Genomic DNA, 23,133 nt, shown 5'->3' on the forward strand with positions numbered 1-23,133 from the left:
TGGTCTGCTGAGGCTGACCTGGCCTTCAGTAGACTGTGGGGTCTGTTCACCTCAGCCCCGGTACTGGCCCACCCCGATCAATCACTAGCGTTCGTAGTGGAGGTGGATGTGTCTGAGGTAGGGATAGGCGCTGTCCTATCTCAACGCTCGGGCACGCCACCCAAGCTCCGCCCCTGTGCCTTCTTCTCTAAGAAGCTCAGCACGGCGGAGCAGAACTACGACGTTGGTGATCGGGAGCTGTTGGCTGTTGTCCGAGCTTTGACCGTGTGGAGGCATTGGCTCGAAGGGGCGAAACACCCTTCCCTCATCTGGACAGACCACCGTAACCTGGAGTACATCCGGGCAGCGAGGAGGCTGAATCCTCGCCAGGCCAGGTGGGCCCTATTCTTCACCCGGTTTGATTTTTCACTGTCATACATTCCGGGTTCGAAGAACGTGAAGGCAGACGCACTGTCCCGGCTGTATGACACAGAGGAGAGGCCCAGAGACAACACCCCCATACTCCCGGCCTCCTGCATTGTGGCGCCGGTAGTATGGGCGATGGACGCGGATATAGAGCAGGCATTACGCACAGATCCATCTCCACCTCAGTGTCTAGCTGGGCTGCGGTACGTGCCTGCTCTTATCCGTGATCGTCTGATCTATTAGGCACACAAGTCACCCTCCTCTGGTCACCCAGGTATCAGTCGTACAGTGCGCTGCCTGACCGGAAAGTACTGGTGGCCTACCTTGGCTAAGGACGTGAGGGTGTACGTCTCCTCCTGCTCGGTGTGCACCCAGAGTAAGGCACCTAGGCACCTCCCAGCGGGTAAGTTACAACCTTTACCAGTTCCACAACGACCATGGTCTCACCTAAGTGTTGATTTTTTGACTGATCTTCCCCTCTCCCAAGGTAACACCACCATCCTGGTCTTTGTGGACCGCTTTTCAAAGTCCTGCCGCCTTCTTCCTCTGCCCGGTCTCCCCACGGCCCTGCAAACTGCAGAGGCCCTGTTTACTCACGTCTTCCGGCACTACGGGGTACCAGAGGATATAGTGTCCGACAGAGGTCCCCAGTTCACATCCAAGGTCTGGAAGGCGTTCATGGAACGTCTGGGGGTCTCGGTCAGCCTGACCTCTGGGTTCCACCCCGAGTCAAATGGGCAGGTGGAACGGGTAAATCAGGATGTGGGTAGGATACTGCGGTCCTACTGCCAGGACCGGCTGGGGGAGTGGTCGGTGTTCTTGCCATGGGCAGAATATGCCCAGAACTCTCTCCACCACTCCTCTACTAACCTAACGCCAATCCAATGTGTTTTAGGTTACCAACCGGTTCTGGCACCGTGGCACCAGAGCCAGACCGAGGCTCCTGCGGTGGATGACTGGTTTCAGTGCGCGGAGGAGGCGTGGGACACTGCCCAAGTTCACTTCCAGTGCGCCGTGCGTCGTCAGAAGACCAATGCTGACCGCCACCGCAGTGAGGCCCCGGTCTTCGTATCGGGGGATCGGGTCTGGCTCTCAACCCGGAATCTGCCCCTCCGCCTGCCCTGCCGGAAGCTGAGCCAGCGGTTTGTGGGGCCGTTCAAAGTCCTGAGGAGAATCAACGTGGTCACTTATAGGTTATTACTTCCCCCTGATTACCGTATTAACCCCTCGTTTCATGTGTCTCTCCTCAGGCCGGGGGTGGTTGGTCCGCTCCAACCACCCCCGGGAGATTCCTCCACCTCCTCTGGACATCGAGGGGGCCCCGGCGTACTCTATACGTTCCATCTTGGATTCGAGGCGTCGGGTGGGGGGCCTTCAGTACCTCGTGGAGTGGGAGGGGTACGGTCCGGAGGAACGGTGCTGGGTCCCGGTGCGGGATTTCCACCGTCGCCATCCGGCTCGCCCTGCTCCGCATCCTCCTGGCCGTCCCCGAGAACAGGGTCGGCACGCTGCTGGAGCTGCGCGTCAAGGGGGGTGTACTATCACGACTTCCGCCGAGGCTGCCTCCCCTCCTTGTTCAGGCAGGCTTCGGCGTTCGTCGATACCGGCTTACTAGCCACTGCCGCTCAATATATTATCATTCCATTTGTCTTGTCTTGTCAATTACGCACACCTGGTTCTTATCCCCTCATTAGTCCGTGTATAAGTGTTCCCTCTGTCCCCCTTGTCCTTGTGGGTGATTGTTTATTGTGAGAGTAGTGTAGCTCGGTGGAGCTACTCGCACGTTGTTATTGCCAGGGTAGATATTTCCCCTGTGCCTGTTTTCGTGTGTCGCTATCTAGCGCAATTGTGTACGACGGAATAAACTCTGTATTCGGTGATTTACCCTCCTGCGCCTGACTCCTTCTATCACACTCATGACATGAGTAAGACATTGAGACGTCAAACTGTCAAACACATGTTTCATTTTCCTTATTCAGTTAATCAGTCTGAAATGTGTACCATAGGCATATTTTATGTATTACTGGTGATTGACATAAATGACTTGTCTAAATAGCATGCAGCAATCAAACATAATAATGGTCAGCCATGATGATAATGTGATGAAATAATGTCCCATATTCCCTCAGGACCACATCATATGAAGGGGGTAGACATTACACCTTTATGTAACCAGTCATAACCCCTTCATTAGTGTTGCAGTATCATTCACTACAACTGTCATAGCACATTATTCAACATCATCCCTAAGGAATTTTCCAAATAAAAGTCCCTTCGAATAGCTCCTTATTTATCAGTACAACATAAATGAGTATTATTACTGTCAACCCCCCTGACACACTATTTACGCAACATCCTGGGAACACTGGGTAAGCCTCAGAGCATTACCCAGGTAACATTACCAATTTAGAAGGGGTGGGAACCACACCTGGGTGAAAATAGTGTATTTCCTATACTCAAACTAGCTGTACTTAAAGATTGAGCTTGTTTGATGCAATGGAACCAACAGAATAGTCCCAAAAGTGCAAAAAACATAAATCTGACACCACAAGTAGGTACAAGCAAACGCTCAAAATATTTGAATGATTTCAAATACTATTTGAACCCAGGTCTGGATAACACCAGTGCAATTGATGTCATTTTAACATCTTAATGGATGTGTTCTGACGATGGTCCCCTCCCTCCATTCCTCTCGTCCTCAGGTCCAACCTGTCCCTCTCTCCGGGGAACGTCACTGAGACACACATATGGGACCTCTTCAAAACGTACGACCACCATGCCCGATTTCTATCTGTTTTAGTTCTGTAGCTACATCTCTATTTCTATATATATATATATCTCCATGTCCACTGCTTAGGCTTCTCTTGCTGTGACTTTCTTTGTTTCTTACATGATGTGGTGTGATAATCATCAAGTAACATAAAATTAACACTTGAAATGGTTAACACAAAATGGCCGCCGGTCCACCATTCTAATCCAATGACGTTTATGGAAAGGGAATCATCATTCTTTTACATTCTAATTATATGTTCTGTACTGTAGGTGCGAGGAAATAGAGAGTATCAGAGTTCTACATTCTAATTCTATGTTCTGTTCTGTAGGTGTAGGGAGATAGAGAGTATCAGAGTTCTACATTCTAATTCTATGTCCTGTACTGCAGATGTGGGGAGATAGAGAATATCAGTGTTCTTCATGAGAGATTCTGTGCCTTCATCAACTTAAAGAATGCCAACATGGCCGCTCTCGCCTTGGAGAGGCTCCAGGTGAGTGGTGGGATGAAACATAATGCTGTCAAAATGCCTTCAACTATGTGAGATGTGCTTTCAATTATTTAGTTTGTACTGTTGTGACTATTCTATTGGTTCCATTGTACTTTTGGGACTATAATTTTGGTTCCAAGTACTTTTGGGACTATGCTATTGGTTCTATTGTACTTTTGTGACTATTCTATTGGTTCCATTGTACTTTTGTGACTATAATTTTGGTTCCGTTGTACTTTTGTGACTATGCTGTTGGTTCCATTGTACTTTTAGGAACACATTTATTTAACCCGCACCGGTGCGTCATTCTAAGTTTTAAAAAAAAGCACAAATACAACAGCAAACAAGCAGTGTGTGTGTGTGTGTGTGTGTGTGTGTGTGTGTGTGTGTGTGTGCAGGCATGTGTGTGGTGTAAAACAACAAGCTTCCTTAAATAAGGCAATGCAAACTAGTGACATGGGGTGACAACTAGAAACAGATACATGTCTCAACAACCTATTCATCTATTTGTCCTGAACTCCTCTAGGGACACCAGGTCGTGGAGTTTTATGTTGGCTTGGAGGGAATTCCAAGATCAGGGGGCTGAATAATGAAAGGACCTTTTTCCATGCTTGGTTTTACATTTCAGGACTGTTAGCATAAAACAAGATTGAGATCTGAGCTTGAATGTGTTCTCATTTCGTGCTAGAATAGAGGATAGATAAAATGGCAGTTTTCCTTAAATGGCCTTCTGAATAAGAATGTACCAGTGTTTGAGCTTGCGTGTTGCTAATGATGTCCACCTGACAGCACTGTAGAGATCACAATGGGGAGTTAGATGTCTCTGCATAATACACAGGGTCAAGACCTGTATCAAAAATTATCACCATTGTCCAACACAGAGAGTAAAGTACAACAATTCAACTCCTTTCTGGTGGCAAAGGAAAAAAACGTTGTTATTGGTTCCATTGTACTTTTGGGACAGTGCTATTAGTCCCATTGTACTTTTGGGACTATGTTATTGGTTCCATTGTATGTATTTGGACTGTGCCTGTTGTTTGTCCTCCTGTCCAGGGGGTGGAGCTGGAGAGCACCAGGCTGGTAATCAGGTACCCAGTCCTCAGAGAACCAACCCTAGAGGCCTCAACACCTCCTCAGCCTCCCAGTATGCCTCCTCAGGATAAGGACATCTGTCTGTCTGTCAAAACATCAACTATAATTTATAAACATATATAAGCACTTATAATGGGTTAATTATGAGTTATTCTTAAATGTTACCAATCAACTCAAATAATCTTTTGAAATGTACAAAAGGACAGATAAATGACGGAAGGAGCACAGGCATGCAGGTGCTTGTGTTTTCATACTGTTTGTGTGTGTGTCTCTCTCCCTCCCAGGTCCAGGAGGATGGCTCCCGTCAATGGTGATAAGTGTTTCATCTGGAGGATATTATTTTTTAGACCAGAGGAAAGAGTGCCTCCTATATTGATTATTTTTAAGAAGGTCATACCAAGGATAATTTAGCTATTTGATTTAGAATGTTAAGAAACCTAACTATCCAAAAAATAGATACAACGATTATTTGATTAAAAAATATTGTTGGCCTTACTGCTATTAGCCCATACAAACGCATTGAATAGCAGATTCACTACATGGAATAAAATATAGTCCCCCAAAAAAAATCTAAAGGAAGTTTATTCTGAAGTGTCTGTGTTATGTGGGCAGCTTGTCTCTCCCTTTTCTGTTTCCCTTCCTCCTTGTTTTGTCCCCTCTTTGTCTGTTGTATCTGTATGTGTGTTTGTCCCCATTATGTTGGTGCATCTGCCGGTGTGTGTCTGGAGTGGATCGGGGGGCGTGCTCAGGATCTGCCTCTCCTGTGCAGCTGCGGGTTGTTTCCAGTGATTCCTGCCTACGCAGCTGCATCTTATTCTCTCATCAACCTGCACTACTAATTCCTGGGCATGGCTCTCCACCGTCACCAGATCGTTGTTCTTACTAGAGCGGTAACTTGGCTCACCAGTAGAGTTAAATTGTCTTTGTCTTCAGCCTGGCTCTTTACTCTCCTTAACCTGTCGTTTGTTTTGTCTTCAGTTCAGACATACCTCCCAACCTGCCTGCCTCCCTGCCTGCCTGCCTGCCTGCCTGCCTCAGCCTCTACTTCCTCCGGAGCCGACTAGCCCACTCTGTTCCTTTTCTTCAGTTGTTTTTGGACCAAGACAAATTGAACTTTTATTAAAATAATTTTTGTTTCTTCCACTCCCTTAGTCGTGTTTTGTTTCTCTGAGTGCTGGGTTTAACCATAGCTTAACAGTCTGTCCTATACCTGAGAGATATAAGTAAGATCGTAATATATATATTTTTTTAACATGGATTTAACCCCTTATTTTTGGCACTGAACAGTATATACTTCCATAATTTTGTCTTGTGTGGCCTTTGGGTGTCCTAGAGAAAAACAACAGACATGTTCGTGATAGTCTCATCTTTCCACACATTAGTGTGTAGCCCAAAATGTTTGGATGCTACAGATCGACTGTACCGACTTCAGACGAGTCCCAAGACGCTTGAGGGGTTCGTAGAGCAACATTTTATGAGAAGACCGATTTTCGGGACGTCTCATGGTGTCACGATCGTCATATGGAACAGACCAAGGTGCAGCGTGATGGACAAACATACTTTAATTAGTTAAAGTTTAAACACAAAACAAGAAACGACTCGTGACGTCCAACGGTATCAATGACCGAACACGGAACAAAAACCCACAAACCCAAAGGGAAAACAGACAGTTTAAATATGGCTCCCAATCAGAGACAACCAGCCAACAGCTGACACTCGTTGCCTCTGATTGGGAGTCACACAGGCAAACATAGAAATCAACAAACTAGAACCCCCAACATAGAAATAAACACAGAATAAACACACCCTGGCTCAACAAATAGAGTCCCAGAGCCAGGGTGTGACAGTACCCCCCCCTAAAGGCGCGGACTGCGACCGCGCCTCAACTAAACAAAATAGGGGAGGTCTGGGCGGGCATACCTCCTCGGCGGCGGTTCTGGCTCCGGCCTTGACCACCACCCTCCAATACACCCCCCATAGCGCCCCTGGTCCAGTCTGGCCCCGCCGGCTGGAGCAGGACTGGACATAGCAGGAGCGGTTAGCTTCAGCTCCATAGTGGAGCAGTTGACCGGTACCTTACCAGGCACCGGTGACCCAGGCACGGGTTGTGCTGGACTGACGACGCGCACCCCTGGCTTGGTGCGTGGAGGAGGAACGGGCCTTACCAGGCTGACGACTCGCACCCCTGGCTTGGTGCGTGGAGGAGGGACGGGCCTTACCAGGCTGATGACTCGCACCCCTGGCTTGGTGCGTGGAGGAGGAACGGGCCTTACCAGGCTGACTTCTCGCACCCCTGGCTTAGTGCGAGTTGCAGGAACAGGCCGGGCCGGGCTGACGACGCGCACCGTAGACTTGGTGCGAGTGGCAGGAACAGGCCGGGCTGGCGACGCGCACCGTATACTTGGTGCGAGTGGCAGGAACAAGCCGGGCCGGGCTGGCGACGTGCACCGTATACTTGGTGCGAGTGGCAGGAACAGGCCGGGCCGGGCTGGCGACGCGCACCGTAGGCTTGGTGCGTGGAGCAGGGACAGGTCGGTCTGGGCTGGCGACGCACACCGTAGGCTTGGTGCGTGGAGCAGGGACAGGCCGGACTGGGCTGGCGACGCACACTGTAGGCTTGGTGCGTGGAGCAGGGACAGGCCGGACTGGGCTGGCGACGCACACCGTAGGCTTGGTGCGTGGAGCAGGGACAGGCCGGGCTGGGCTGGCGACGCACACCGTAGGCTTGGTGCGTGGAGCAGGGACAGGCCGGACTGGGCTGGCGACGCACACCGTAGGCTTGGTGCGTGGAGCAGGGACAGGTCGGGCTGGCGACGCACACCGTAGTCTTGGTGCGTGGACCAGGGACAGGCCGAACCGGGCTGTGGAGACGGATAGGAGGCCTGGAGTGAAGAGCGGCCACAACCCGTCCTGGCTGAATGCCTACCCTCACACACTCTGTGTGAGGCATCCGCACAGGACGTACAGGACGGTGTACCCCTGGCCTGGTGGCCTTCTGGATCCGCCCCTTTTTTTCCTCCGTCAGCCCCGTCGTCCATGCCTTGTGCCCACCCCCTAAACATTTTCTGGGGTTGCCTCTCGACCGTCCGACGACGACCCTGATCACGCCGTTGCTCCTCTCTCCGTCGCCTCTCCACTGTCTCACTCCATGGCCGGCGATCCATCCATCCAGGATTTCCACCCAAGTCCAGGACCCTTTACCGTCCAATATCTCCTCCCATGTCCAGGCTGCCTGCTCCTGGACATGCTGCTCCTCTTTCGCCAGGGCCTTTCCCGGCGCTTCCTCCCATGTCCAGCCCAAGGGCTGCCCCTGGACACGCTGCTTGGTCGTTGCATGGTGGGTTTTTCTGTCACGATCGTCATATGGAACAGACCAAGGCGCAGCGTGATGAACAAACATACTTTAATTAGTTAAAGTTTAAACTCAATACAAAACAAGAAACGACTCGTGACGGTATCAATGACCGAACACGGAACAAAAACCCACAAACCCAAAGGGAAAAACATACAGTTTAAATATGGCTCCCAATCAGAGACAACCAGCCAACAGCTGACACTCGTTGCCTCTGATTGGGAGTCACTCAGGCAAACATAGAATTAAACACAACAGAATTACCAACATAGAAATACACACATAGAATGAACACACCCTGGCTCAACATAATGTGTCCCAGAGCCAGGGTGTGACACATGGTCTGACAAACATGGTCTAGCTCTGTCACCTTTCACCACAGATGCAGAAGTGCAACATAGGTGAACGCGGTGGATTGAGACCAAAAACAGATATCTCTACCTTAAACTGACAGATTTGTATGGCGATTTTTGGATTATGCTACATCAACCTTAGGGGGTTATCATGGTTCTGTATTAAAGAAAAGTGGAAATGGGGGACATTTTGTCCATTTTAGAAATGTAGGGCCCACTCTAATACAGTAACCTCCCTTCTCTCACATGCTGTTCTTGTCATCATGCATGTTAATGTCTTAAAGAGGAAGGAAAGGACAGTTCTGTTTCAGCTACTTGTGTTCTGACTACTTTAAATATGTATCAACCACAGAACTGACACTTACTAGCAGTTCCCGCACTGCCAGTCAGTAGACTCACTGTACAAGACCTCTCCCCTTCACTTCATTCTGTAAGTACTCTTGACAATATCTTGAAAAATAGTTTTTAGTTATTTGTTTTTAGTCGTAAGTCATATACTTGAGGGTAATGTATCATTTTACTTCTTGTTACTATTTGAGCTGTGTTTTGGTTGTTCCATCAGGGCCAGTATTCATAAAGTGTCTCAGTGTAGGAGTGTTGATCTACATAGGGATGAGATTATTAACCAGGGTAAAAAAGACATGCAAACATACATTTGAATCCCTGCTCAGTGTGTGTGTGTGTGTGTGAGACACAGTGGATTTATACTCAACAATAATATAAACACAGCATGCAATAATTTCAAAGATTTTACTGAGTTACAGTTCATATAAGGACATTTGTCAATTGAAATAAATTAATTACGCCCTAATCCATGGATTTCAAATGACTGGGAATACAGATATGCATCTGTTAGTCACAGATACCTTTAAAAAAAAGGTAGGGGTGTGGATCAGAAAACCAGTCAGTATCTGGTTTGACCACTATTTGCCTAATGTTGCGCGACACATCTCCTTCACATAGAGTTGGTCAGGCTGTTGGTAGAATATATATATATATATAGAACATTTCTGGAATCTTTTCTTTCAGATCATTAAACATGGGACCAACACTTTACATGTTGCGTTTATATTTTTGTTCAGTATTGCTGAGGGCCCTTTAGGACCAGACTGATAGGGAGTAGGGTTGACATCTATACTGTGTAGGATGTGTGTTTCTCTAGAATCTGATACAGACTCCATGGGCCTTATGGGCCTTCCCTGTGGGTGGGTGTGTGTGTGGTTGTGTGTGGTTGTGTGTGTGTGTGTGTGTGTGTGTGTGTGTGTGTGTGTGTGTGTGTGTGTGTGTGTGTGTGTGTGTGTGTGTGTGTGTGTGTGTGTGTGTGTGTGTGTGTACATGTGTGTGTGAGCCTGGTTCATTTTCAGTAATGAATCCTTGTACCCCATTTACAGTTTATACTTCAATGTATCAGGTGTAGTTATTCACCAGCTATAGAATGAGTTGTTGTTTATGTTTCTAAGACTGCAGGGTGGGAGATGCAACAATGGCCTTGAGAACAGCAGGAAGTGTGTTGGTGGTGTTTCTCTGGTCTGTAGCAGGTATGGTCTCATTCTTATATTTTAGTTGCTCTGTTTAACAATCTACAAATATGTCTAAAAGGTTAAGAATCATAACATTATTCTGGTGTGTTCTGTAAGGCGTCTCCACTTCACTTTAAATAGTTATCTTTCACACCTCACTGAGTGATGCTTATCTGTGGTTTTAATTGACACTCAACTCAGCAACTAGGCAACAAAGTGTGGACAAACCTTACTGTCAGTGTGAGCCAATATGCCTTGGCTTAATGTAAAACCCTTGTGTTGTGTGACTGTTCAGTGATGGGTGTAGATGGCTGGAGTGTGACTTACTCCACTCAGAGTATCTGTACCTTGAAGGGGTCAACAGTGGAACTGTCCTGCTCTTACACATATCCCAGTGGTAGAGTCACAACAACCCTCTGGTTCACTAAAAATGATGCTGCTGGGAATCCTGTGAGTCTGAGTGATGACCCAGACTACAAAGGTCGTGTGACGTACCATGGAGATCAGAAGACTGTCCACACCCTGACAATCACAGACCTGAGAGAGAGTGACTCCACTACGTACAAGTTCAGATTTATAACAGATCAGACCGTAGGGAGATATACTGGCGAACCTGGAGTCACTCTGTCTGTCACAGGTAAAGTTACATTCAATAAAGCTAAACTATTGAATTCCATTTAGTTCAGGAGAATTGTCTTGGTTTGTATTTATGTCTGTATAACATAAGATTTCTTTGTATTAGCGTGATAAGTCAGTGATGAAAGGGATTTACAGTGATATTGTTTTTCTCCAGGTCTTCAGGTGAAGGTGACTGGTGGACATCAGGATAAGACACTGACCTGTAGCACCACCTGTACTCTGCCTGGTAACCCCACCTACATCTGGTACAAGAACGGACAACATCTAGATGAGAGCACCTCCCCCCAGTACAAAGACCCAGTCTACAGTAACTATGGAGACAGCTACTCCTGTGCTGTAAAAGGCCAAGTGTGTGAGTGTGGACTTTTTAAAAATGCAAATACAATTTTGTTTCAGGTTGTGAGACTAATAAATAAATAATAAATATTGATCATTATTCAATATTGAAGGTTTTCACTACTGTAAAGTGTGTAACTAGTTTGTTTTCTACTACTTTATAAAAACCATCAGTGTATACCAGTAGATATTGTAATTAAAGATGTATATAAGGTGTTCTGTTGTCTTTTTGTGTTTCAGGTAAGGGGTGTTGGGGTGTGACTTACACCCATCAGAGTATCTGTGCCTTGAATGGGTCAACAGTGGACATATCCTGCTCTTACACATATCCCAGTTATCATGAGATCAAAAAAGCTTTCTGGTTTACTAAATGGTCTGGTATAGATGCTGAAGATCTGAGCTCAGTGCCAAGGTATGAGGGTCATATTGAGTACCTTGGGGATAAGAAGGGAGACTGTACCCTGAGAATCACAGACCTGAGATTGAGTGACTCTGCTGGATACAGGTTCAGATTCATAACATCCGGAGGAAAGTTTGCTGGCTCACCTGTCTCCCTGACTGTCACAGGTAATCTGTCACTCATCTCACATCTATTACTGTAATGACCTTATTAATCGCAGTCATCCAGACACAGTAGTGGTATGTGACAGAAAAAAACAAATCTAGTATATCATATAAGAGGACATATATAGGAGGAGAATAATGATGTGTTTCCTTTTACTCTAGATGTTGTGTTGGAGATGGATCCTACATCTGTGTCAGAGGGGGCGAGAGTCACACTGACATGTAGAACCAAATGTACACTGGACCCCATCACAGTCTACAGTTGGTATAAGAATGGACAGCCTATACCAAACAGCAACACCTCCTCTCCTGTCTATAGCCTATTCCCAGTCAGCAGTGAGGATGCAGGCAGATACTCCTGTGCTGTGGAAGGCCATGAGGATCTCCCCTCTCCTGAAGACACTCTCAGTGTTAGATGTAAGTACATGTGGTTTAAATCTTTAGTTTGCTATGTTAACATTATAGTGACAGATATTAGCTCCACTTGCTACTTGAATTGATCATCTTCAATAAGAGGGTGAATTTAAAAGTCATTGTGTGGAAAAGTACAATTGTGGAAAGTATATATAATATTTTTTACTCTTTTTAAATCCACTGTATTTTACATTAGATGGACCAAAGAACACCTCAGTGTCAGTCAGTCCCTCTGGTGAAATAGTGGAGGGCAGTTCAGTGACTCTGACCTGCAGCAGTGATGCCAACCCACCTGTGTACAAATACACCTGGTACAAGAAGAACATAACCTCACCAAAAGCATCAGGACAGAGTTACAACATCACTAACATCAGCTCTGAGGAAAGTGGAGAATACTACTGTGAGGCTGAGAATAAATATGGACGTCTCAACTCTTCTGTGTTTGTGGACGTTCAGTGTAAGTTCACCGAACCATCTCATCTTTTGATCAGAGAATCATGCACATGATCTCTTGGTACCTTCCATGTTACGTGAGTTGATTATTTTCTGTCACCTTCAACACCAGATGGCCCAAAGAACACCTCAGTGTCAGCCAGTCCCTCTGGTGAAATAGTGGAGGGCAGTTCAGTGACTCTGACCTGCAGCAGTGATGCCAACCCACCTGTGGACAAATACACCTGGCACAAGAAGAACGTAACCTCACCAAAAGCATCAGGACAGAGTTACAATATCACTATCATCAGCTCTGAGGACAGTGGAGAATACTACTGTGAGGCTGAGAATACAATAGCATCTAAGAACTCTACAGCTCTGATGATCATTGTAGCAGGTCAAGATTCATCTTCAATACTTCAATACAAAACTACATGTTTCAATTTAATCTTAATCATTATACTTTGGATTATTACTCCTTAGTTTATAACTATACATTGTGTTATAAGATCCCTTAACAAGTATTGCATTAATGTCCTGTATTTCAGTTTATTTTTAGTTTATTATATCATGCCATGTACTCACATCATCCATATTATATTACAGGGAAACAAACCTCAGTTATGACTACAACTGTTGGAATCATAGTGGTTGTTCTGGTTCTCATCCTCTGTCTCTCTGGACTCATGTGGTTCAGGTGAGTGAAAATTCATATTTTTATGTTGTTTATTTTTTAAATGTAGCACTCTGATTTGTTGTTAACTTCATTAATTAATTAATCAATGTGCAAAACAGGAAGAAGGCCTCCAAATCCACCTCTGACACAAGAGACACAAGTGATATAGCAGACAATGGACAGGTGAGTCTGTTGGAATCAGAAGATGACTGTGATGTCTGGGTATTGCTTTGTGGAACATTTCCACGCCTCATGTTGTCTGTCCTCTTTCTCCATCAGGGAGACTCTAGTCCAGTGTATGACAACATCTCAAGCATGGCCATGACCCTTACTGCAACACAGACAGCAGCCACCGTAGACCAGGATGATGTTCACTACGCCAGCGTCCACTTCTCTCACTCCAAAAACCAGGAAGTCCCACTGTACTCAACCGTCCAGAAACAGAAACAAGACGAAGATGTCCAATACGCTGTTGTGAAATTGAATCGCCCCAGTTCTGCCACCAAGTGAGCATATTCTGCCATTACAGCAACATAGAACCAATACTAGAACATTGGAAACACACAGCATTTAAGGATACGTTTGTTTGTTTACAACCAAATCTGGATGTCCAGGGGGTTGGAAAGTAGATTCTTATTTACTGCATTTCTATACAATTAAAACACTTTAAAATGTTATTTGGAAAACAGCAAAAACAAGCAAAAATGACCCCAGCCATTATCACCTTGGCTGCTGTAGGTTCATTCACCTCAGTCCATCTACAAACACATAGCCTATTAGCTATACAGTTGTAATGTTATACCCCTGAAAGGGAGGAAATATGGGAGATGATTCACACTGACACGCAGCATCAGCAACAAAACAAAAACGTGTGACATTTTTATAACTGTATTGTTCACATGTTGATAGCATTTTAATGTATGCCTATAGGGAAGATAGGCCAAGTGGAGATATTCATATTGAAACATATCTTTTTTTATGTTCCTAAATTGTTTGATCAGACCCCAAGTTTGGGAACCACTGTAAAAACCTCTCTCTCTGCTTGCTTCCTCTCTCTCTCTGTCTCCTCTACTTCCACCTGCATGCATTGCAGCCTGCCTCAGCCTCTCCAATGAGCACCACATCACTGTCTGTCTCAGTAGCCTAGCTTAGTAGTGTTTGGTTTTCTCCTGCTGAGGTAGGCTCCGTTTAACATTAGATTCTTACTTTATCCTTCTAGACCTGACTGACTGTAGACAAGGCAGGAGTCGCGGGACACAGCATCTCGCAAACACACTGTCAGCAGAGCAACCTGCGGCCTGGGGTAGTTCGTTTCACGTCGCCCTCGGCAAGTGCCACGAGAAGGGGAATTAGCCGTTTGAGAGAGTGGTGAATGTGCTGATAAAATTAGGGAGGCATATCTGGGGGGATGCCAGAGATCATAACAAAACAAACCACTGTTCATGATTCCACTCATTCACAAAGAGGCAGGCGCGATTAGTCAGATCAAGAAAATAAGCGTTCTGAGCTTTGACCAACGCTGGGAGCAATATTTAGATGTTGATCCGTAATTCATTTTCTTTACTGTGTACAGTATTTGTATTAGGCTATTATTATTATTATTTCCAAATTAGAAAAACATTAACGACCTCTGTGTCCTCAAACGTAGTAACGGCCATGTGCTCATTGGAGGAGTAGACAATGATGATGTCATGAGTGATGCATATTGTGCATTCATGCCTCAACACCAGAAACAGGAAGAGGAAGTGCAATAAACTGCTGTGAAATGGAACCGCCCCACTGCTGCCATATTCTGCATATTCTGCAATAAGGTCATTCATATGCTGCTGTTTATTGTAGATATCATCAATAGGCAAAACAGTTGACCCCTAGTGACCACTACTGATGTCATTTCCTTAAACTATGGACCCAACAATGGACATCTCAAGACAATTATTATGACATGTCTATAATGAGGGAGTGATGTGATGACGGTTTTGATGAACAGTTCGGATGAGTTCCAAATGGCACCCTATTTCCTATTTAGTGCACTACTTTTATCCTGAGCCCATAGGCCCTGGTGAAAGATAGTGCTTTATAAAGGGTATAGGGTGCCACCATTTGGAACACAACTTTTGTTTCATTTTTGTTTCTCTCTTTTCAGACCCGCAGCTCAAGCAGCTGAGGAGGACCCCTCTGTTTTCTACAGTACAGTCAACAAACCCAGAACCAGGAAGACCTGAACACAACAAACCCAGAACCAGGAAGACCTGAACACAACAAACACAGAACAAGGAAGACCTGAACACAACAAACACAGAACCAGGAAGACCTGAACACAACAAACCCAGAACCAGGAAGACCTGAACACAACAAACCCAGAACCAGGAAGACCTGAACACAACAAACCCAGAACTAAGAAGACCTGAACACAACAAACACAGAACTAAGAAGGCCTGAACCCAACAAACACAGAACTAAGAAGACCTGAACACAACAAACACAGAACTAAGAAGACCTGAACACAACAAACTCAGAACCAAGAAGCAAGAAGACCTGAACACAACGAACCCAGAAACAAAAAGACCTGAACACAACAAACCCAGAACCAAGAAGACCTGAACACAACAAACCCAGAACCAAGAAGACCTGAACACAACAAACCCAGAACCAAAAAGACCTGAACACAACAAACACAGAACCAAGAAGACCTGAACACAACAAACCCAGAACCAAGTAGACCTGAACACAACAAACCCAGAACCAGGAAGACCTGAACACAAGAAATCCAGAACCAAGAAGGCCTAAACACAACAAACACAGAACTAAGAAGACCTGAACACAACAAACACAGAACTAAGAAGACCTGAACACAACAAACTCAGAACCAAGAAGCAAGAAGACCTGAACACAACGAACCCAGAAACAAGAAGACCTGAACACAACAAACACAGAACTAAGAAGACCTGAACACAACAAACTCATAACCAAGAAGCAAGAAGACCTGAACACAACGAACCCAGAAACAAGAAGACCTGAACACAAGAAACCCAGAACCAAGAAGGCCTGAACACAACAAACACAGAACTAAGAAGACCTGAACACAACAAACACAGAACTAAGAAGACCTGAACACAACAAACTCAGAACCAAGAAGCAAGAAGACCTGAACACAACGAACCCAGAAACAAGAAGACCTGAACACAACAAACACAGATCCAAGAAGACCTGAACACAACAAACACAGAACCAAGAAGACCTGAACACAACAAACCCAGAACCAAGAAGACCTGAACACAACAAACACAGAACCAAGAAGACCTGAACACAACAAACACAGAACCAAGAAGACCTGAACACAACAAACCCAGAACCAAGTAGACCTGAACACAACAAACCCAGAACCAAGAAGACCTGAACACAACAAACCCAGAACCAAGAAGACCTGAACACAACAAACACAGAACCTAGAAGACCTGAACATAACAAACACAGAACCAAGAAGACCTGAACATAACAAAACAAGAACCAAGTAGACCTGAACACAACAAACCCAGAACCAAGAAGACCTGAACACAACAAACCCAGAACCAAGAAGACCTGAACACAACAAGTTTCACAAAAACCTTGTAGTGTACAGCGCATTCGGAAAGTATTCAGACCCCTTGACTTTGTCCACATTTTTGTTACAGCCTTATTCTAAAATGTATTAAATAAAAATAATAAATACATCTACACACAATACCCCATAATGACAAAGTGAAAACAGGTTTTCAGTCATTTTTGCAAATGTATTAAAAATAAAAACAGAAATACCTTATTTACATAAGTATTCAGACGCTTTGCTATGAGACTAGAAATGGAGCTCAGGTGCATCCTGTTTCCATTGATCATACTTGAGATGTTTCTACAATGTGATGGAGTCCAAAACTAGGCCTCACACCTCTATTCTCCTACTATCATATTGCTATCAGATCCAGAATGTTTTCCATAGCTTTAACTTTTGAGTAAATGTGGAGTTGAATTCTCTTTCCTTGTAATGATAATTATGTATATTGATGATAAATGGGATAGATTATGCTTCTGCTATTTTTCTATGGGGTTTTGACATTTCCAGATTTTTTAATTACCTAATGTACTTTTCTCAGTGACTGATATTGATAACATTGATAACAGCTTTTTAATGTGTACAATCTTGGACCAAGTTTATCTTGATGTGTTAAAATGATTTACTTTGTATTGCTGTCAGACATTATTGAGCAATGGCATTTATGAGAAGGAATATTAATACCATAATCACGCTTGTTTTATTGTAAAATTATGCATTATTACCTATTTTAGATGAAGTGTGATTCAGTGTAATGTATGCATCATGTTGTAAATAAGCTCAAAGCTAAAGACAATACATACTAATGTTTTTTCTTTTAAATATTGCAGGTTATCCTGTCATTCTATATCGTCTGTTTCCTTAAAATAAAACAAAAAAGAAACAGAAGTTAAACATCTTTCCACAGTACTGTAGAAAGTTATTATAATATCGTATGACATCATTGGTTGTCAAGCATGTAAATGTGGCCGCGTTCGACATTGCAGCCGACTTTAAAGTCGAGACTGACTGATCTACAAATAATATGAAGTAGTTATTTATCATGCAAGGTGATTTGTAGATCAGTCAGTCAGTCACAATTTACCCATGACACGTCACAGTTTGGATGCTCTTGAATACAGCCTCTGTGAATGAGGAAGCAAGCCATCTCTGAATCAGCGTCTTGGTCCCTGACATAGAGTTGGACAGAGGGCACAGCTTGGCATCTTTTCATGCTGGCTTCTGTTACAACATCGGCAGCACATTTGAGGGCTATCTCCATTTTAAAGTTGTCAATTTCTTCTTGTTCAACCTCCATGAGTATAATGACAGTCGATAAACATACTGAAAGGATGCATACAATGTCATGTCAATGCTTAAACAGTCTTTGTAGCTAGTGTGTCTTTTATCCAACTCTATGGTCTCTCATTACTTCAAAGTTGTGTCAACCACAGACCTAAAACCTCACAGTCAGTGTCTGTTTCCTTAGACTGCCAGAAAGTTCATCACAAGACCTCTCTCCCCTTCACTCTGTAAGTATGCTTGACAATATCTTAAAATATGTATATTTTATTATTATATGTCTGTATCCATGAACCATATTCCTCTGTTATGGGCATGGTGATGAGAAGAATATAATATAGTGGGGACTTTTTAGAAAATGGCCTGAATTATGAGTAACAGTAAGAGTAAGAATGATGAGTTTATGGGCAGAATTAACCTGAGATACAGTGATGGTGGGTTGTGTTTGGGAGTAGTATTAACATGAGACACAGTGATGGTGGGTTGTGTTTAGGAGTAGTATTAACATGAGATACAGTGATGGTGGGTTGTGTTTAGGAGTAGTATTAACATGAGACACAGTGATGGTGGGTTGTGTTTAGGAGTAGTATTAACCTGAAACACAGTGATGGTGGGTTGTGTTTAGGAGTAGTATTAACATGAGACACAGTGATGGTGGGTTGTGTTTAGGAGTAGTATTAACCTGAAACACAGTGATGGTGGGTTGTGTTTAGGAGTAGTATTAACATGAGACACAGTGATGGTGGGTTGTGTTTAGGAGTAGTATTAACATGAGACACAGTGATGGTGGGTTGTGTTTAGGAGTAGTATTAACATGAGACACAGTGATGGTGGGTTGTGTTTAGGAGTAGTATTAAAATGAGACACAGTGATGGTGGGTTGTGTTTAGGAGTAGTATTAACATGAGACACAGTGATGGTGGGTTGTGTTTAGGAGTAGTATTAACATGAGACACAGTGATGGTGGGTTGTGTTTAGGAGTAGTATTAACATGAGACACAGTGATGGTGGGTTGTGTTTAGGAGTAGTATTAACATGAGACACAGTGATGGTGGGTTGTGTTTAGGAGTAGTATTAACATGAGACACAGTGATGGTGGGTTGTGTTTAGGAGTAGTATTAACATGAGACACAGTGATGGTGGGTTGTGTTTAGGAGTAGTATTAACATGAGACACAGTGATGGTGGGTTGTGTTTAGGAGTAGTATTAACATGAGACACAGTGATGGTGGGTTGTGTTTAGGAGTAGTATTAACATGAGACACAGTGTTGGTGGGTTGTGTTTAGGAGTAGTATTAACATGAGACACAGTGATGGTGGGTTGTGTTTAGGAGTAGTATTAACATGAGACACAGTGATGGTGGGTTGTGTTTAGGAGTAGTATTAACATGAGACACAGTGATGGTGGGTTGTGTTTAGGAGTAGTATTAACATGAAACACAGTGATGGTGGGTTGTGTTTAGGAGTAGTATTAACATGAGACACAGTGATGGTGGGTTGTGTTTAGGAGTAGTATTAACATGAAACACAGTGATGGTGGGTTGTGGTTTTGTTGGTTTAGATCACACTAAGCGTCATTTTCCTGTCCTAACTTCCCGTCCTAGATAGACCAATCAGAGTTCTTTAAACAGAGATCCTAAAAATTACTAGTTAATAGTTATAATATGTAATTCTATACTTCTTTATATTGACAATATATGCAGTTTATATTCACATTACAGTATCTAGACGACAGGCTACATTACATTATATATAGATAACATGCTACATTAGACTATATATGGATAACAGATTACATTAGACTATATATGGATATCAGGCTACATTAGACTATATATAGATAACAGGCTACATTAGATAATATATAGATAACAGGCTACCTTTGACTATATATGGATAACAGGCTACATTAGACTATATGGATAACAGGCTACATTAGATTATATATGGATAACAGGCTACATTAGACTATATATAGATAACAGGCTACATTAGACTATATATGAATAACATGCTATATTAGACTATATATGGATAACAGAATACATTAGACTATATATGGATAACAGGCTACATTAGACTATAAATGGATAACAGGCTACCTTTGACTATTTATGGATAACAGGATACCTTTGACTATATGTGGATAACAGGCTACATTAGACCACATGGATAACAGGCTACATTAGACTATATAGAGATAACAGGCTACATTAGACTATATATGGATAACAGGCTACATTAGACTATATATGGATAAAAGTCTACATTAGACTAGATATGGATAACAGGCTTCAATAGACTATATATGGATAACAGGCTACATTAGACTATATATGGATAACAGGCTACATTATACTATGTATAGATAACAGGCTACATTAGACTATATATGGATAACATGCTACATTAGACTATACATAGATAGCAGGCTACATTTGACAATATATGCATAACAGGCTGCATTAGATTATATATGGATAACAGGCTACATTAGACTATATATGGATAACAGGCTACATTAGACTATATATGGATAACAGGCTACATTAGACTATATATGGATAAAAGGCTACATTAGACTAGATGTGGATAACAGGCTTCAATAGACTATATATGGATAACAGGCTACATTAGACTATATATGGATAACAGGCTACATTATACTATGTATAGATAACAGGCTACATTAGACTATATATGGATAACATGCTACATTAGACTATACATAGATAGCAGGCTACATTTGACAATATATGGATAACAGGCTGCATTAGATTATATATGGATAACAGGCTACATTAGACTATATATGGATAACAGGCTACATTATACTATATATGGATAACAGGCTACATTAGACTATATATGGATAAAAGTCTACATTATACTAGATATGGATAACAGGCTACAATAGACTATATATTGACAACAGGCTACAATAGACTATATATGGATAACAGGCTACATTATACTATGTATAGATAACAGGCTACATTAGACTGTATATGGATAACATGCTACATTAGACTATACATAGATAGCAGGCTACATTTGACAATATATGGATAACAGGCTGCATTAGATTATATATGGATAACAGGCTACATTAGACTATATATGGATAACATGCTACATTAGACTATATATAGATAGCAGGCTACATTAGACTATATATAGATAGCAGGCTACATTAGACTATATATCGATTACAGGCTACATTAGACTATATTGAGAAGAGGTTACGTTAGACTATACATAGATAACAGGCTACATTAGACTATATATGGATAGCAGGCTACATTAGACTATATATAGATAGCAGGCTACATTAGACTATATATGGATAGCAGAATACATTAGACTATATATGGATAGCAGGCTAGATTAGACTATATATGTATAACATGCCTCATTAGACTATATATGGATAACAGGCTACATTAGATTATACATGGATAACATGCTACATTGGACTATATATGGATAACAGGCTACATTAGACAATATATATGTAACATGTTACCATAGACTATATATGGATAGCAGAATACATTAGACTATATATTGATAACAGTCTACATTAGACTATATATGGATAGCAGCTATTTCAAGGCCTACCTTCAAACTAAGTGCCTCTTTGCTTGACATAATGGGAAAATCAAAATAAATCAGCCAAGACCTCAGAAAAAAAATGGTAGACCTCCACAAGTCTGGTTGATCCTTGGGAGCAATTTCCAACTACCTGAACGTACCACGTTCATCTGTACAAACAATAGTACGCAAGTATAAACACCATGGGACCACGCAGCCGTCATATCGCTCATGAAGGAGACGCGTTCTGTCTCCTAGAGATTAATGTACTTTGGTGCGAAAAGTGCAAATCAATCCCAGAATAACAGCAAAGGACCTTGTGAAGATGCTGGAGGAAACAGGTACAAAAGTATCTATATCCACAGTAAAACGAGTCCTATATCGACATAACCTGAAAGGCCGCTCAGCAAGGAAGAAGCCACTGCTCCAAAACCGCCATAAAAAAGCCAGACTACGGTTTGCAACTGCACATGGGGACAAAGATCGTACTTTTTGGAGAAATGTCCTCTGGTCTGATGAAACAAAAATAGAACTGATTGGCCATAATGACCATCGTTATGTTTGGAGGAAAAAGGGGGAAGCTTGCAAGCCAAAGAACACCATTTCAACCGTGAAGCACAGAGGTGGCAGCATCATGCTGTGGGGGTGCTTTGCTGCAGGAGGGACTGGTGCACTTCACAAAATAGATGGCATCATGAGGAAGGAAAATGATGTGGATATATTGAAGCAACATCTCAAGACATCAATCAGGAAGTTAAAGCTTGGTTGCAAATGGGTCTTCCAAATGGACAATGACCCCAAGCATACTTCCAAAGTTGTGGCAAAATGGCTTAAGGACAACAAAGTTAAGGTATTGGAGTGGCCATCACAAGGCCCTGACCTCAATCCTATAGAACATTTGTGGGCAGAACTAAAAAAGCATGTGCGAGCAAGGAGGCCTACAAACCTGACTCAGTTACACCAGCTCTGTCAGGAGGAATGGGCCAAAATTCAATCAACTTATTGTGGGAAGCTTGTGGAAGGCTACCCGAAACATTTAACCCAAGTTAAACAATTTTAAGGCAATGCTACCAAATACTAATTGAGTGTATGTAAACTTCTGACCCACTGTGAATGTGATGAAATAAATAAAACCTGAAATAAATCATTCTCTCTACTATTATTCTGACATTTCACATTCTTAAAATAAAGTGGTGATCCTAACTGACCTAAGACAGGGAATATTTACTAGGATTAAATGTAAGGAATTGTGAAAAACTGAGTTTAAATGTATTTGGCTAAGGCATATGTAAACTTCCGACTTGAACTGTACATACATACATACATACATACATACATACATACATACATACATACATACAGTACATACATACATACATACATACATATATAGTGCAATAGACTAACAGACAGACAGTAATCACATAGACAACCATATAGCACAATACAACTCAACACAATATGAGCCTGGTTCATTTTCAGTAATGAGGCCCTGTACCCCATTTACAGTTTATACTTCAATGTATCAGGTGTAGTTATTCACCAGCTATAGAGTGAGCTGTTGTTTATGTTTCTAAGACTGCAGGGTGGGAGATGCAACAATGGCCTTGAGAACAGCAGGAAGTGTGTTG

The 23,133-nt window shown here is 42.9% G+C and overlaps 1 protein-coding gene across 1 annotated transcript; it reads left to right on the plus strand.

The window, feature by feature from the left end:
• Positions 1 to 8,856: 8,856 nt before the first annotated feature.
• LOC311126443 (B-cell receptor CD22-like) lies at positions 8,857 to 15,265 on the plus strand (the record flags this gene model as incomplete). Its single annotated transcript, XM_084200438.1, has 12 exons — positions 8,857 to 8,892; positions 9,923 to 10,000; positions 10,278 to 10,619; positions 10,776 to 10,973; positions 11,198 to 11,524; positions 11,684 to 11,938; positions 12,132 to 12,392; positions 12,501 to 12,764; positions 12,974 to 13,064; positions 13,163 to 13,226; positions 13,323 to 13,549; positions 15,187 to 15,265. Exons 2-12 carry the CDS (start codon positions 9,946 to 9,948, stop codon positions 15,263 to 15,265), a joined length of 2,163 nt encoding a protein of 720 aa, XP_084056564.1. The 5' UTR covers positions 8,857 to 8,892; positions 9,923 to 9,945.
• Between the last annotated feature and the right edge of the window lie 7,868 nt (positions 15,266 to 23,133).

The sequence above is a fragment of the Coregonus lavaretus genome (genome assembly GCF_964263955.1).
Source record: "Coregonus lavaretus genome assembly, contig: HAP1_SCAFFOLD_4080, whole genome shotgun sequence".
Lineage (NCBI taxonomy): Eukaryota > Metazoa > Chordata > Actinopteri > Salmoniformes > Salmonidae > Coregonus > Coregonus lavaretus.